General features: G+C 32.1%; 1 protein-coding gene across 1 annotated transcript; it reads right to left on the bottom strand.

Moving 5' to 3' along the window:
• Positions 1–2,147: 2,147 nt before the first annotated feature.
• Positions 2,148–8,817, bottom strand: LOTGIDRAFT_192697 (hypothetical protein). The gene is made up of 16 exons (XM_009061314.1): positions 8,446–8,817; positions 7,687–7,904; positions 7,407–7,522; positions 7,053–7,174; positions 6,691–6,813; positions 6,271–6,458; positions 6,022–6,085; positions 5,769–5,849; positions 5,362–5,505; positions 4,822–5,076; positions 4,438–4,552; positions 4,137–4,264; positions 3,767–3,861; positions 3,522–3,600; positions 3,266–3,336; positions 2,148–2,872 (listed from the first exon to the last, which is right to left on the bottom strand). Exons 1-16 carry the CDS (start codon positions 8,476–8,478, stop codon positions 2,770–2,772), a joined length of 1,935 nt encoding a protein of 644 aa, XP_009059562.1. The 5' UTR covers positions 8,479–8,817; the 3' UTR covers positions 2,148–2,769.
• Positions 8,818–16,008: the final 7,191 nt, after the last annotated feature.

Genomic DNA, 16,008 nt, shown 5'->3' on the forward strand with positions numbered 1-16,008 from the left:
GACTGGAGATCTTTTGTCTCATTGTGTGCCTGCAGCCAGTTAGTGACAAAAATCGCCAACCATGACGGTTTGTGTGCCCTCACCTTTATTGATTATAACTTATTTATGATTTTAAGTTCTAAATTATGTTCTTGTAAATGCTAATGTAATAATAATTGTTGCTACATAAGATTATTCATACTGATTGACTTCTATGATTGTACATCCAGATTTGCACACAATTTGTCAGTCATTTCTTGATATTTCAGTGATCAAACTTGGAAGAGGCTTTACACAATTTGTCAAGTGATAGTAATATTGCGACTTGAATAGCTCTCAAGTGGATAATTCGGTTACTTAGTCACAATTTAACATTAAGCATTTAACACATCGGTTTACCAATGAAACATTTTGGATCCATAGCATTTGTTTAGCTTGTAGAGCTGAATCCATAGACATTATCACAGGATAATATTAATATAGATGCAGCAAACCGGTACTATTACAGGATACGTTGCAGAGCGCTAGCTAGACCGTTTGATACGACAGGTCATTTACAATTGTGGCCCATGAATAAACTGAAGGAAACACTAAATTTGTATTCATCTTTATTCACAGCATATATAACAATTTACACATAAAATTATATACAAGTAATTATTGGTTGTTACAATAACAAACCCAAATAACAATAACAAATGTTGACATTTACAGAGGTTCTTTTGGTCAATAAGTGCTAACTATTAACAGTTTTCAACAAATATCTACAATAAATGACAAAACTTTAATTTGATAATGAAAAGCTGAACTTAACATTTTCACAACCAATAAATTATCTAATTTCATTGAGCATTTAACCAATAATAGACAATTGTACTGGTGGAACAGATTAATATCTCAGAAAGTATTGAAAAAACCCTAAAAATGACCATATAGCTTATTTTCATTGTAAGTTTTATGCAAACGTAATCTTAAACTATTAAAACAGTGGTTTTCATTATCACAAGTATAAAACAGAATAATTTCATTCTCGATACAACAACTTTCATATTTTGAGCAAAAAAATACCATTCACTTCACCTAATGATCTAAAAAATAAATTACTACATTTTCAATTCGTATCTATTTTAAAATTTCATTCACTCCCATTACTCAATATTGTATTTCATCCATTCACAATATACGTGTTGCAATCTATTTTTCATCATTGACTTGCATAGAAATGCACCACACACTACTGACACAACAATTATTGCAAATCACTTTTCTGGTAGCTGAAGCCAGTGAGATACAGTAGTATGTAGTAAATTGCAGGAATTGATCAAAACATACAAATCAACAAAACATTAAAACATAAGTTATTAACAAATGTTAAAGTAAATTGTTTCCATATACGATATTTCAATTTATTGTAAACAGAACATATATTATACCACACATGCAAATAATATTTTACTGAAATTTATTGAGAGAAAATCTTTTACTGCATTCAATCAAATTTAGAATGTAAGAGTTTTATGTAAGACTCAAAATTACCCAATTTCATGCACAATGTCATCTTAATGTAAATCTATTATGAACTTAGCCTTATACCTTGACTGCAATAGTCAGAAATTTGTAAATGCAGCAATTTGATTGATTGTAAGCTAATGAATACAGTAAATCAGAGGCCTCAACAGAAAGTTTGTCATTCTGTCTAGGGCTCTCATTGGCTGTATTCGCTGGAGTACAATTTAATCAAACGATACAAGAATAGTGGCTATTGTAGTCAAGGTATACGACAAAGTTTGTAACATTGTGAAGATGGTACACTGGAGAAAGAATAACTAGCAATAAAGTTGATATTGGAATGCTAGGTAGTTGGAATATTATTCAGATAGTAGTTTACAAGGCAATGCTGACAATTAAGAACATAATATGTGTTCTCATAAATACTTGCTTTGTACAATATAACATACAAAATTATACAATATCGGAAATAAATTGATAACTTTTGGTTATATATTGGAGACCATAATATGAAATGTGATTGAACATATATCCAAATCATGAAAGGTTACATTTCATACTTTTTAGACACAAATACCATATAAAAAAAAAAATATACAAAAAAATAATACAAAAATTATAAACGACAAAGCGCTAATACTTGTTATTGTTACTTGGTGTAAAGAAATATCAGCTGTAAACATAATTTAAGTAGAAATCATGCATCTCATTCACAAAAAGGCATGGAAATTGGACAAGTGGGAGGCGCATGCAAAAATTCTTCAAGCCAACATACACTATCTATCTGTAGTACTTTTCAAAATGAATAAGTCACTTTCTTCCCTATTGCAGTAAAAATTGCTAGAAACAGCACAATGGATGGTGTTATTATATAGTTTGTGTAGGTTTAACAGCACTCTGGATCATACCATACAAAAATATATATTGAGACAGTCATGTTAAAGGAACAATACTCAAGAATATTGTTTACTTCAATCCCTTATCAAATACTTAGTTTGTATAAAACATGCGAATGCTCATAATAAAACCTTACATTTAGATTGCTAATTTTGTAAGTGGGTACATTCTAAAGAAAATCTCAAACAGTAATATATTAATATACTAGACATAGTGGACTAGAAAGGCCAGTAAGTTATATTGAATGACATAAAATAATGATAAAAAGTTATTGGGTGGGCTAGTTAATATGGGTGATAGTTACATGGCAAGGATGATTGATAATATATTCTTAGCACTTAATTTATTTCACAGGTAAAATGATAGTTCTATCACAAGCCAGTGTTAAAATTGAAATTCAGCTGTAGCCATATCAATAGCCCATCGGAACTTTTCTCGTTGAGTTTTATTATAGATCTTCTCAATTGGTACATCAAACTTCTTACACCTTAAATACATAACATACATTTCATTACCTCATATCCTGTTTAATATGCCATGATAAAGTGATATGTAGACATCATGTTTATTATGCCAAGATAAAATGATATGTTGACATAGTGTTTATCATGTCATGATGCAGTGATATGTAAACATCATGTTTATTGTGCCATGATTTAGTGATATATTGACATGTTTAATATGCCATGATGAAGTGATATGTTGACATGTTTATTATGCCATGATGAAGTGATATGTCGACATGTTTATTATGCCATGATTTAGTGATATGTTGACATCATGTTTATTATGCCATGATGAAGTGATATGTTGACATAGTGTTTATCATGCCATACAAACAATCCTGATCGAAAAAGCAGAAAAAAGTTGGTCAACTTACCAGGCTACGGAAATTCTAGGATCTAAATAATTCAATTTGGACGTACCCAAGGCAATATCTTTATTTTCATCCTACAATATAGATATAATAATTCATATATAAATGATTCTCATATTTAATATATAAAAACTGTCCGAATTTGCTCCATTTGTCATAAATTGTCCAAACATTAAATTAAGCTTAAAAACTAATGCAATGATGGATAGAATTAAACCATCTTCACTTTTGGAAACAGTTTATCAAAAAAAAGACCTACTCTATCAGTGGCAGCAACTTCCAATTTCTGTAGTTGTTCTTCTAATCTTTCTAATATTTTCTTCTTTCTATCAAGGTTACTAAAAGAAGATCAATTATTGATTAATTTTACTTTGTGTGTTTCTACCCCTGCTTGTGCTATTGAACACAGACAATATGTTCTTTACCAGGCAAGCTGCGTATTTTAGAACTGGACCAGATTTGTCTCTATTTAGAATTGTTTTAAAAAGATTTCTATATGATTACCTTCTGTTTTTTTCTGATTTACTCTGTTTATAATCAACTTTAGCATCTTTAACATTTCTCTTAGCTTCTTGTATTGTTTTCTTCTTATCCTCAATCTGTAATACATGTCATTGGTCAATTTCAAAATCCTATATCAAATTTTGTACACCTTCATCAAAATCATTGTGCTATCTCCTTTCAGTCTTATTCAGAAAAATTTCATGATTTAATCCTAAATAGTATGTCACCTTGTATTTTGATTTTTATAAATTTTATTCATGATTCATTTAACTTTATTTCTTCAATACATAGCTGAAGACCATCACAAGTTCCATATCTTTAAAATAGTCCCAAGGGGGAATATCATAAAAAGCAAATTATGGCTCATTACCTTAGTCATCATGTTCTGCATTGACTTAGCAAATGTCTTGGGTACAGCCCGTTGATGGTTACATAGTACAGCTACAGCTCTGTTGGCTCTGTTGTAAGAGAGAATCTTCGAGGCTACAGGATCATCAGCTAAAAAAAATATATACCATTTCATATTAATCAGTATAAATTTCTTCCATTTGAAAAATCTATTGCTTCAGGTTTGAAAGATTCAGTATTATTTTTTGCACAATACAGGTCTCTTTTTCTATATAAAAGTCACGATAGAATTATTACAAAGAGTATAAAAACTACAAACTTACGGTCAGTAAGTAGATTGAGTTGTTCCTGTAATGTTCTGGATGCATTATATGTCCTAAAAACTTTAGCTGTTAATCCTTCCATTAAATCATGTAAATGTTTATTCAATATGGTTGTCTGAAACACAAAATCAAAAATTGTTGATAAATAGAACTAGCCATATATTGTTCTTAAAATATAACACTATACAGGTGGTAGTGAGTTAGGTTGCGATTAGGTGCCATGGGTTTAAATCCTCAAGGTCAAAAACATTCTATCATGGCCAGTGCTTCCTTGAATAAGCCTCTTTCCCCATTTTAAAAGCACTAAATCTTGACAGCTATGTACCAGGCACAAATATGCTAATCAAAATTGACAAAAAAATGGGGACATCAAAATCAACTTACATTGAGTCTATCAAAGAGATCATCTGATGGTTGTTTATTTTGTGTAAACAACTCAAGGTTTTTAAACACACGTTTTTCTACTGGTATAGCATTAGTATATCTGATGGAATCTTTACCCAGGAAATCAAACTCAACAACGTAAGGTTTACTATCTTTTTCTTCATATAGTTTGGTATGTTCAACTCTTAGAGAACAACAACCTACAGTATCAGCTGTTTCACCTTCTTCTTTCTCGTTACCAGCTCTTAATGCCAACTGTTATACAAATCAATATAGTATAAAATATTGGCAACATGTTTCAGTTTCTCTTTTAATTTTTCATTATAAACCAGCATAAGAATTTAAGCGAGATCAAATATACTACTAATAAGACGTCAAGAGTTTCTGAAGAGACCTTCAGATGAACTGGCAACATAAATAACCCCCGATTTACTTAATGAACTCTTCTGAACACTGTGGACTATCAATAGAGAAATACATAGGTGTAAAGTTCATTATAGAACGAGGGGGTGTGAAATAGATGATTGTCAAACTACATACCTTATCAATAAAGTATAAAGCTACAGCTCTCTGTCGAATTCTCATTTCTTTAGATTTAAAATCTTCATGATAATTGGCACGGATCTTATCAACACATTTATGTAGTTTTCTAGCCACCTCATACTTTGCCCAATCTTTTTCTCCCTGTAAATGTCGATCTTTAGTTAGAAATATCAAGAAACATCAGAATTTCACATGGGGTATCTGGCACAGCTTGGCGATATTGTGCACCAAAGTTACAAATTACTAAACACTTGCCCAGTGTCAGTCAGCAACCTTTGGTATTTCCAAACTAAAACCAGGAACTTTTCTATGACATTCAGAATTCAACACAGATATTACCAAAGGAATCATATGATGTAAATTTAACAGATTATGAGTCCACAAATTTCAAAAATATTTCTTACCTTGAGTTTTGATGCTGCATTTAACATAATATATTTAGTTTGTCCCTGAATATTTTCATTCCAACTAGCTAACCATGTCACCTAAAATAAAACAAATTTTGCATCATATTTTAAGACTCCAGACAACATCATGCACTGTGCAAGGAGGGAAATTTTGTTTGGACAGCCACATAAGACCAATGCTGGATTGCGACCTGTCAATGGATATTTAACATGCATAAAAAAATGTCAGTATGGTAAATGATAATGTTACCTGATTGTCATGTCTAACTTCTTTCCATTTATGACCCTTTGGTGCTTCAGGAATCTCAGAATCTCTAAATTAACAAATGATTATATTACATTACAAAGTCTATAAGAGTGGGTTTTGATCAACCATGCAACTGACAAAATCTGTGTGCAACTGCACTTTCAGTAACTGCTAGCACATTTTCTAATTAGACGGCCTTTTACAGAGATAATTTATTTTGATCATGAAATAAGAATAATAAAAATTTCTTACTTTCCACAATTAATAATAATATCTTCGGCTTGAACACGTCGTTTCAACATGCCTTGTTTAGGATGTTCTCCACGACCTCGGAATAAACCAGGAGGTTCAATACGGAAATTACCAATCTTTTCTTTATGTCCATCAATAATACAGAAACCATATTCTTTAGTGATTGCTTCATTGGCCTCTTTTATTTCCTAGAAAAGTTTTATAATAAATATACAGCTATTATTCTTGGAGTTCGGAACAGTGGTTATAATACATCTTTTCTTTTATTTTCATTACTCACTAGTGAATTTCTGGCGGATTAAAGAGATGCAAATCAGATCAAGGACCAAGAGACCAGCATTAACTCGTTATTCAGCTATGCCCTCTGGAAACTTTTGACATTGGATTCAATAAATTTTAGAGCTATATAATTATCATTACCTTTTTCTGATCTTTACTCATGGCCTTCCTTTCCTCTGATTTCATTTTAAAATATTCACAAATTTCTTTAAAATTACATTTCTTTAAATCAGTAATAACTTCTTTCTCCGCCTTAGTCATAACCTATTTTTAAAAGAACAAAATTATTTCCAGAAATATATAATTTGTCACTAATCTAATTGTGATACCTAAGGTGAAATAGTGAAACAGAAAGCACACATGGTTTGAAATATTTAAGTACTTGAGCCATTTTTTTTTTCTTTGGTGATAATGGGAGTTCATAGGCTATATAAGCTGTATCCAAAACAGATTATGTCAATTCAAATGTAAACAATGCAATGAGGAAAGTAAACCAGTTTTACCTTTTTCCAATCTCTAAAGAAATTGGTGTTAAAAGCATCTTTAGTAGTATAGTCATGGTCCAACATTTTACCATAAAATGTGGCAACTTCTTCTGTTTCTTCTGCTAATTTCATCTGTTTACCTGTAAATGACAAGAAGTTGATATTGCTTTATATAAGAAGAAATAAAAGCAAATAGAAAGTCATTTTGACAACGGGCTGTAGAACGTCATTTCCTTAGTTTAACAAAGAAACAGTGGTTGTGATCTCTAATTTTGGTCAGCGTGCAGAGATTAGTGACCTTGACTAAATCATCTTCCCTCAATAATCCAGTCAGCACAGCACTTTTCAAGGCCTGAATAAAGGTACACTTACCATCATAATAAAATTTAACATTATCTGGTAGAGGTTCATATGGAGGGGCAAATACTGGTCCTTTATGTTCTAATGTCTTCCATTTGACACCATCATCTTTCTTTTCTTCTTCCCACCTATGGGAAAATTCACAAATTCATATCTTATTTTATGATCGTACAAAGCATGAAGAATTCTATTACCATGTACTAAAAAGGCTTGCAACTGCTGGCAAGTTTGATGAAGAATCTATGCTTTTCATATCAAGCAAAATCAAATTGGCAACCAAAATGTAACTTACCACTTCCAAACTTCTCTTTCTTCTTCCTTTTCTTTTTTGACTCTTTTCTTGGGAGATGATTCTGTACCTGAGCTTGCTGAACCTTTCTTATCTGATCCTTTCTTTTCTTTCTTCACCTCTTTCTTGGCCTTCTTAGCTTTACTAACTGGTTTAAAATCCTCATCTTCAGACTCTAAACTTTTCCTTTTTTTACTTGCTTTATCTTCTTTTTTAACTTTCTTTACCTTATCCACCCTGAAATTATAATCATTGTTAATCTGATACTTACTCCTCTAAGTCCTTTTGTCAATTTTCTCAAATTCTGAAAGTGGAACTATGAACCACTTTATGGCACATTTTGAAATATTTACATTGTAGTCAAAAAGCTTATTGTTTTTCTGAAGCTACGCTGCAAGTCACAATCCCTCTTTAAAGTATTCCATCCTGACCAAAGTATGTTGAATTCTCATAAGGTATTTCATTTTAGGTTGGAAAAAAAACTTGTTTTTACCTTGAGGACAATGGCTCATCATCACTCGATTCCTCCATTTTTCTCTTATTTACAGGTTTAACTCGACAAGACTGAAATATAATAAACATAAATTGCGATTGACAGTTCAGATAGTCATTAAATGATAAATTAACCTTTTCATTGCCAAATCTTATCTTTACAGATCAAATATCAAAACAGACACATAAGGAAACAAAAGAGAAACTTACCAAAGGTGCATCATCTTCATCATCACTAGCAGCTTCTCTTTTGACTCTAGGTGATGATACAGGTGATTTGATTGGAGAACTATCAGGTTTCATCTTCACAGGACTAGCTTGTACTTTTTCTTCTTTTATTTTGACAGGAGAATCCTTTTTTTCTTCCTTAACTTTAATCTCGGACGAATCTTTCTTCTCCTTCAACTTGTCTTTATCATCTCGATGTCGATCTTTATCCTCGCGATGTCGATCTTTATCCTTAGAACTTGAACTATCCTTGTGACGGTCCTTGTCCTTGCTACGATGTTTATCTTTAGAAGAGCTATCTTTGTGTCTATCTGATGAAGAAGAGCTTTTATGACTCCCATCTTTAGACCGCTCTTTGTCTTTATCTCTATGCTTGTCAGAAGATGAACTAGAGCTATGTTTATGTTTATCACTAGAAGAAGAGCTATGTTTGTGACTGGAGGAACTTGAGCTATGTTTGGAACTACTGTGCTTATCACTGGAGCTGCTAAACTTTTCCTTGTCACTGGAACTTTTATGTTTGTCACTAGAAGAGCTGTGTTTAGATGAACTGCTACTGCCATCCTTGTGTTTAGAACTAGATGAACTATGTTTCGAAGAGGAGCTAGATGATTTGTGACCATCTTTACTACTGCTACTACTGTGTCCATCTCTATGTTTACTGGATGAACCTCCCTCTCTATGTTTTGAGCTTGAAGATGATGAATGGTGTTTGGAGCTTGACGAAGAACTGTGGGATTTCTCAGATTTAACATGGTTTGATGAACCTTCAGTATGGTTACTCAGGCCATTGGTTGAACCATTTGTTAATGGTTTGTCTGGAGATTTAGCACCTAATTCCCCTAAAATATAAAAATTTACATTAAGCTATTTAATCGAATGTTTCTTTGAGTATCAAGAGTTGAGTATCAAGAGAGGTCACAGAGAGGCACTTTTAGGTGTCAGCCTTTTTTCCTAATTTTTATATGTTAAAATTCATTGTTGGCACAAGATAGTTAGACAGCATTTAAACAATTTTTTAAGCTGTTTCAAGCTTTCACTATCCATTATCAAATTTTACAAGATAAAATTGGTAATATAGATGTTATAAGCAACTTTTTTACTCTGAAGTTTAGAGAAACCAGCAAAAATAGTTATTTTTCTCAATTCCTTAAATTATCATATTGCCATTTTTACATATTAAACAACTTAAAAAATATAAATTTAAATAAATTGCTTATCATTTATTATATTTTTTTCACCTAAAAAAAACCACCAGTATTCTACAGTGATAAATCTGCCATATAAAAAATGACCTCAGACATAACAAAAATGGTAAACAAGTCAATGACCTCAGTTATTTAAATATGGTAATTTCTTCAGGTCATGTGATCACTCCAGTCACCGGCTCAAATTTAGAATCTTCTATTTATTATAGCATTCAAAATAAAAAAGAACAGCTAACCTCTATAACGCAATCATGTGCAATATACTTTAAGAAAGGTCCCGAGATAAATTTAACAACAATTTCCATTTAATTACAGAGAGTATTTTGCAAATTTATAAGGCGTACACGTGTTTTTTCAGCACTTTTCCTTTGGAGAAATCTCGGTAACTGACCGACAGAGGCGCCACCACGTGGTGTACCAACAGAAACCTTGCTCTATTTTATGACATAAAAATATCGGCATTCTCACTTTAATTCGATAGTTCTAAGAAAATTACCTTTCAATTTGAATAGATATGAGAATTGATCTTAGAATTAGTTTGATCAAGAAAGAATACTATCTTTTTCGACGTAGATTGTGAGAAAATTGACGAATTTCAAGTCATAAATTTTCTCCATATTTTTCGAAGTCCATGAGTTAGAAATCGTCTTCGACTCGAATTTACCCACCTGTATCTCCCGATCCAATGTCCCCACCGACTACCTGAAATTAAAAGTATATTCAAAAATATATTTATAATCGATTGAATGATTTTACTTCACTTTCGCCTTCAAACATGGCGTAAAAACTCGCGGACAAAGATGCTGTGTTCAGCACTTTTCTGTTTGACTTAGAAAAATTTTGCGGCCATCTTGACTTAGCCGCCAGAGATGGCTTTGTCTGGTGTTCAATTTTCCTCTCTCTAGAGAAATACACATTGGGCGAATAAAACCAAGTTTCATGTGAAAAGTTTCTATACGTATGTCTGACTTACCTTAGTAGGTGAAACAGGCTGTTCGTCCACTTGGTCTTCCATTTCATAAATGAATTTCACACAAAGTTTCGACTAGAAATGGCGGAGTGAAGAACTATCGCCGTGTGCGTCTAAGTCCCAATTTTGTGTTAATGCGCATGCGTGAGTTTGATAATCGACAAGTTAGATTTCAATCTGTGATTGTCAACATGGGTAAACAAAAGGCAGGGAGAAATAACCTATGTTCATTTCTGCTGGACAGTCTCCCATTGTTTTCTCAACAATTCAACACATATTGATATATATTAGCATATGACACGTTTCTACCTTTAATTAAAATTAAAGCGGATTAGGCTAGTCCTATTATAGGACCAGACATTCTTAGGCTAACCATAAGGCCGACATAGGCCTACCCTACAAGACAAGTTTAAAAGGTTATCGGATAACGGTAGCCTACACTTCACATGCTACATGGGCCAATGCCTACTTTGTATATAGATAGGCTTTATGTCTAAGTAAACGGAAATACATGAAATGATATTTCAAATTGATAACTTTTTTGTTCTGAACTGGCTATTCGGGCCTGTAGGCTACCTCTTGGGCCTATTTAAAACTATTCATATGTAATTTTTTTTTGCCCATGAAAATGCTGGGTAAGCGCTGGATTATCGGTAGATTTATTATCAGTTGAGCTGTTAAAGTGAAATTTATCTCCAAGCGAATGCTCGAGCGACTGTTAGGGTCCATGTGAAAATACTATCTTGATTGGATTTCCATCTGTTGGAAATATAAGAATTTTGTGGGCCTATAAAGGTCAATTATTGGTAGGATAGTATGGCTATGATATTCTCTAAAATCATTGGTGGGTTAGTATGATATATTCAATAAAATCATTGGGATATACTTCCTCATGTGAAAAGTTCAATAGCTGCTACCAATATTTCGTCAATATGTTGTTACGGATTTCGGGTTTCGTTTTGTGGTTCGGATCGTTAGTATTTGGTTTATTTATTAGTATGACATTAATTCAATAAAATAGGTTGGTATGATATTCAATATAATCATTAGTTCAGTTTGATATTCAATAAAATCGTTGTTAGTTTATTATGATATTCAATAAAATCATTGGTAGGTTAGTAGGTTTGATATTCTATAAAATCGCTGGGAAGCTAGTATGATATTCTATAAAATCGCATGATATTTTAAGATTATGGTAAGTTGATATATCATTCGATAAAATCGTCGATTATGATACTCAATAAAATTGCTGGTAGGTTAGTTTGATATTCTATAAAATCGTTGGTAGGTTAGTTTGATATTCTATAAAATCGTTGGTAGGTTAGTTTGATATTCTATAAAATCGTTGGTAGGTTAGTATGATATTCTATAAAATCGTTGGTAGGTTAGTTTGATATTCTATAAAATCGTTGGTAGGTAAGTTTGATATTCTATATAATCGTTGGTAGGTTAGTTTGATATTCTATAAACTCGTTGGTAGGTTAGTTTGCTATTCTATAAAATAGTTGGTAGGTTAGTTTGCTATTCTATAAAATCGTTGGTAGGTTAGTTTGATATTATATAAAATCGTTGGTAGGTTAGTTTGCTATTCTATAAAATCGTTGGTAGGTTAGTTTGATATTTTATAAAATCGTTGGTAGGTTAGTTTGATATTCTATATAATCGTTGGTAGGTTAGTATGATATTCCATAAAATCGTTGGTAGGTTAGTTTGCTATTCTATAAAATCGTTGGTAGGTTAGTTTGATATTCTATAAAATCGTTGGTAGGTTAGTTTAATATTCTATAAAATCGTTGTTGAGTAAGTAGGATATTCTACTTCATTGTAAGGATAGTATGATATTCAATAAAATCATTGGTAGTTTAAAATTTAGTATGATATTCAATTAAATCGATGTTAGTTTTAGTATGATATTCGATAAAATTGGTAGGTTCTGGTAGATTTTATAAAATCGTTGTTAAATCATTGGTAGGTTCTTTAAAATCGTTGTTAAATCATTGGTAGGTTCTATAAAATCGTTGGTAGGTTAGTTTGATATTCTATAAAATCGTTGGTAGGTAAGTTTGATATTCTATAAAATCGTTGGTAGGTTAGTTTGCTATTCTATAAAATCGTTGGTAGGTTAGTTTGATATTCTATAAAATCGTTGGTAGGTTAGTTTGATATTCTATAAAATCGTTGTTGAGTAAGTAGGATATTCTACTTCATCGTAAGGATAGTATGATATTCAATAAAATCATTGGTAGTTTAAAATTTAGTATGATATTCAATTAAATCGATGTTAGTTTTAGTATGATATTCGATAAAATTGGTAGGTTCTGGTAGATTTTATAAAATCGTTGTTAAATCATTGGTAGGTTCTTTAAAATCGTTGTTAAATCATTGGTAGGTTCTATAAAATCGTTGTAAATATTCAATAACTTCTTTGGTATGTTGTAGATTTGATATTCTATAAAATCGTTGGTAGGTTAGAATGATATTTAATAAAAATCGTTGATTGGTTAGTATGATATTCCATAAAATCTTTGGTAGGTAATCATGACAATCATCAAAATCGTTGGTAGGTTAGTCTGATATTCGAAAGAACATTGGTAGGTTGGAATGATATTCAATAAAATCGTCGATAGGTTAGTATGATATTCAATAAAATCGTTTCACTATATTGATGGACATGCGAGAAAAAAGCCTTTGGTTACAGTCTTGATTGTTTGGTGATTTCTGATCAGGCGATGTTTTTAACAGACAAAGTGATTTATTTGTTATGCCCTTAGCCTAATGCTCAAAACTGCGCATGCAGTTTTCAATAGGGGTATCACGGCGCTACCAACCAACCCTATAGTTTACCAGATCACAGCCTTTGCCTATCTATAAATCACAGTCTTGGATAGGTGTTCGATATCAGGTTCAGATACAAAGACCACTTCCATCGTTAGGCTACTGTGAATCTTGTCAATCAAGTAGCTCAAAGCCCTGTGTGCTCTTGTGTTATGTACAAGTACAAGTTCAGGGGCGTACCCCCTGAAAATGGTAGGCCCCATGTTGTTAGATTTTGGGTGAGGTTTGCATAATTCCTTTTATAGCGGTGTATTTTTTAGTAATTGTCTAAAATGGATCAATCGACCCCTAGTACAATCTAATAAATTACATCCGTTGTGTGCTTTAATACATTAATTTATGTTTGCCATCCGTTTTACCAAGCATACCCTAGTTTCAGAGACGTGAATTTTTTTTAGCTGAGCGTATCAGTAGGCTATAATATTATAAATCCAAAATTATTCGGGTTTGAAAGTTAAAATGACGACTCGTCTTTTCTTGAGTTTCTGCCATTATATTATAAAAAGGTACTTTTGAAGAATTATGCGATTTCGCGCAGTTCTAGTATTTACATATATTATATATATTATTTTTCGGGAAATAAATGAAATTTTCATGTAGGCTAATGAAATATTCTAAGTTTCAATATAATATAGCGCTATTTATAATCGGTCGATTGATGGCAGGCTAAGTTGAGAACGAATACTTGGTAGTAATATCCAGAAATAGAAGATAAAGATGAATGAATTTAATGGTTGTAGTCAGAAAACTTGGTTATCTCCCTTTGACTAGTGTTTTTCTTCGGGAGATAAAAATTGTGGAGGCGTGATTTATTTTTAGCCACAACATTGGCACGTTGACACAGACGAAGAACTGTCATTTTTAGATCTTTCTTCAAGTTTTATCCCCAAAAACCTTAAGAATCACCGTAAGTAGACTTTTATATAGTAGTATTTGCATATACCGAGACGAATGTCTCAGCCAGGTGTAGAATTGTCCTATTTTAATGTCGTTCTTACTCATTCAACTTGACAGCCGTTTCCTCTCGACCTAATCCAATCTCATATTCTTACTTTCCTACACAATCAGTAATCACTGATCGAAATATTTAGCCTACTGATCTCTATAATAAATCATCTGCTCACTAGGCACAGAATTGAATTTTGTTTATTACAAAATAAGAAGCATTCCAATAAAGAGTGGTTGTCATTAAACAGGCTTTGGCAAAGTTCAATTGGCAGTGTGGGTTTGGCTTTACCTCACCTCTGCATTGCTCATGACTCTTATACCTCTCCTCTGTTCCCACTTCCCTTCCTTTTGCCTAGCACTGCATTTTCCTGAAATATCTACTCTACTGCTAACCCTCCAACTCATCTGGCCACTACTAATCACAGCATTGAATTTTTTTTGTTACATTTAAGTATTTTAAGTACCGTACCGTATTCCTAGTTATTCATGTTTCACAATCATTGGTAGGCTATTGACTTTATTTTGGTACCAGATCTGAACATTGTGTTTTATCAAGCAGACCAATGTAGGCCTTACACAAATATGGAGGTTGAATGTCCACATTACAATGTTGAAGTGCGATATTGATAGTACCCTTGATCTAAAACGAAAGCTAACTATTTATTATGTGACAATAATTTGATGTCATTTCAGATAAATGAAAAATAAATATACAAGTTTTATGGTGTAGAACTTGCATTTCCAAAATGGCTTCAGTTCGTTTCACTGTTACAAAAGCTGGGGATGAAGAGAGTGGAAAGCTAGCTGGATCTGGCCAGAGTTACGGGTCCATGCCTTATGATGAGAATCAGGCAAACAACAGTGGTAAGTTCATACCTTTCATTGTCAACAATTTACTAATCAAGTACGGTACCGGTAATCTTATCACAATAATACTTGAATATAACATTGCATCGTATTTTGATTTTCAGTAGGCCAAAGCTTACAAAAATCAATTAATTTACAATTTAAACAATTTACACAAAAGTTGTTCATGACAACAATTTATCTTATCAATGAACATGAATATAACATTGCATTGTATTTTGATTTTCAGTACAATATCCACTTATAACTTCTTGTACTACTTACACAAAAAGCCAAAGCTTTTCATGATAACTTACCAGTCATTTTCTATGACAACAATTTATAGTTAATTAATGTCTTTAATAGCTATGATTGATTTTATGTTGATTTTTAGCACAAAGAATTCTTAAAAAATTCTCACACAACTTAAACAAAAATTAAAAGTAGTTTATGATTTACTAATTGAGTAATCTCACAAATAAACTTAATTGTTTAATATAAAGCTTACTCATCCACAATATAATCGACATTACACAACTGATGCAACGAGTTAAAAGTTGTTCTAGGATGCACATTCCCTAGATTTATTGAACATGCACTACATTTACACATCAATGCACCATCAGAGACAATGTATTTTGACAATTAACTCTTTCAAATGCTTTCATATACTGCATTTAAAAGGATAGATTCCATTTATCCCATTAATATAATGACTAATTTTACAATGGTCTAAACTAGGCCAGAAACCAATTGATGAACCTCAATTCTGTCATTTTCATCCATGAATTGCCCTGG

The sequence above is a fragment of the Lottia gigantea genome (assembly GCF_000327385.1).
Source record: "Lottia gigantea unplaced genomic scaffold LOTGIsca_47, whole genome shotgun sequence".
NCBI classification, from domain to species: domain Eukaryota; kingdom Metazoa; phylum Mollusca; class Gastropoda; family Lottiidae; genus Lottia; species Lottia gigantea.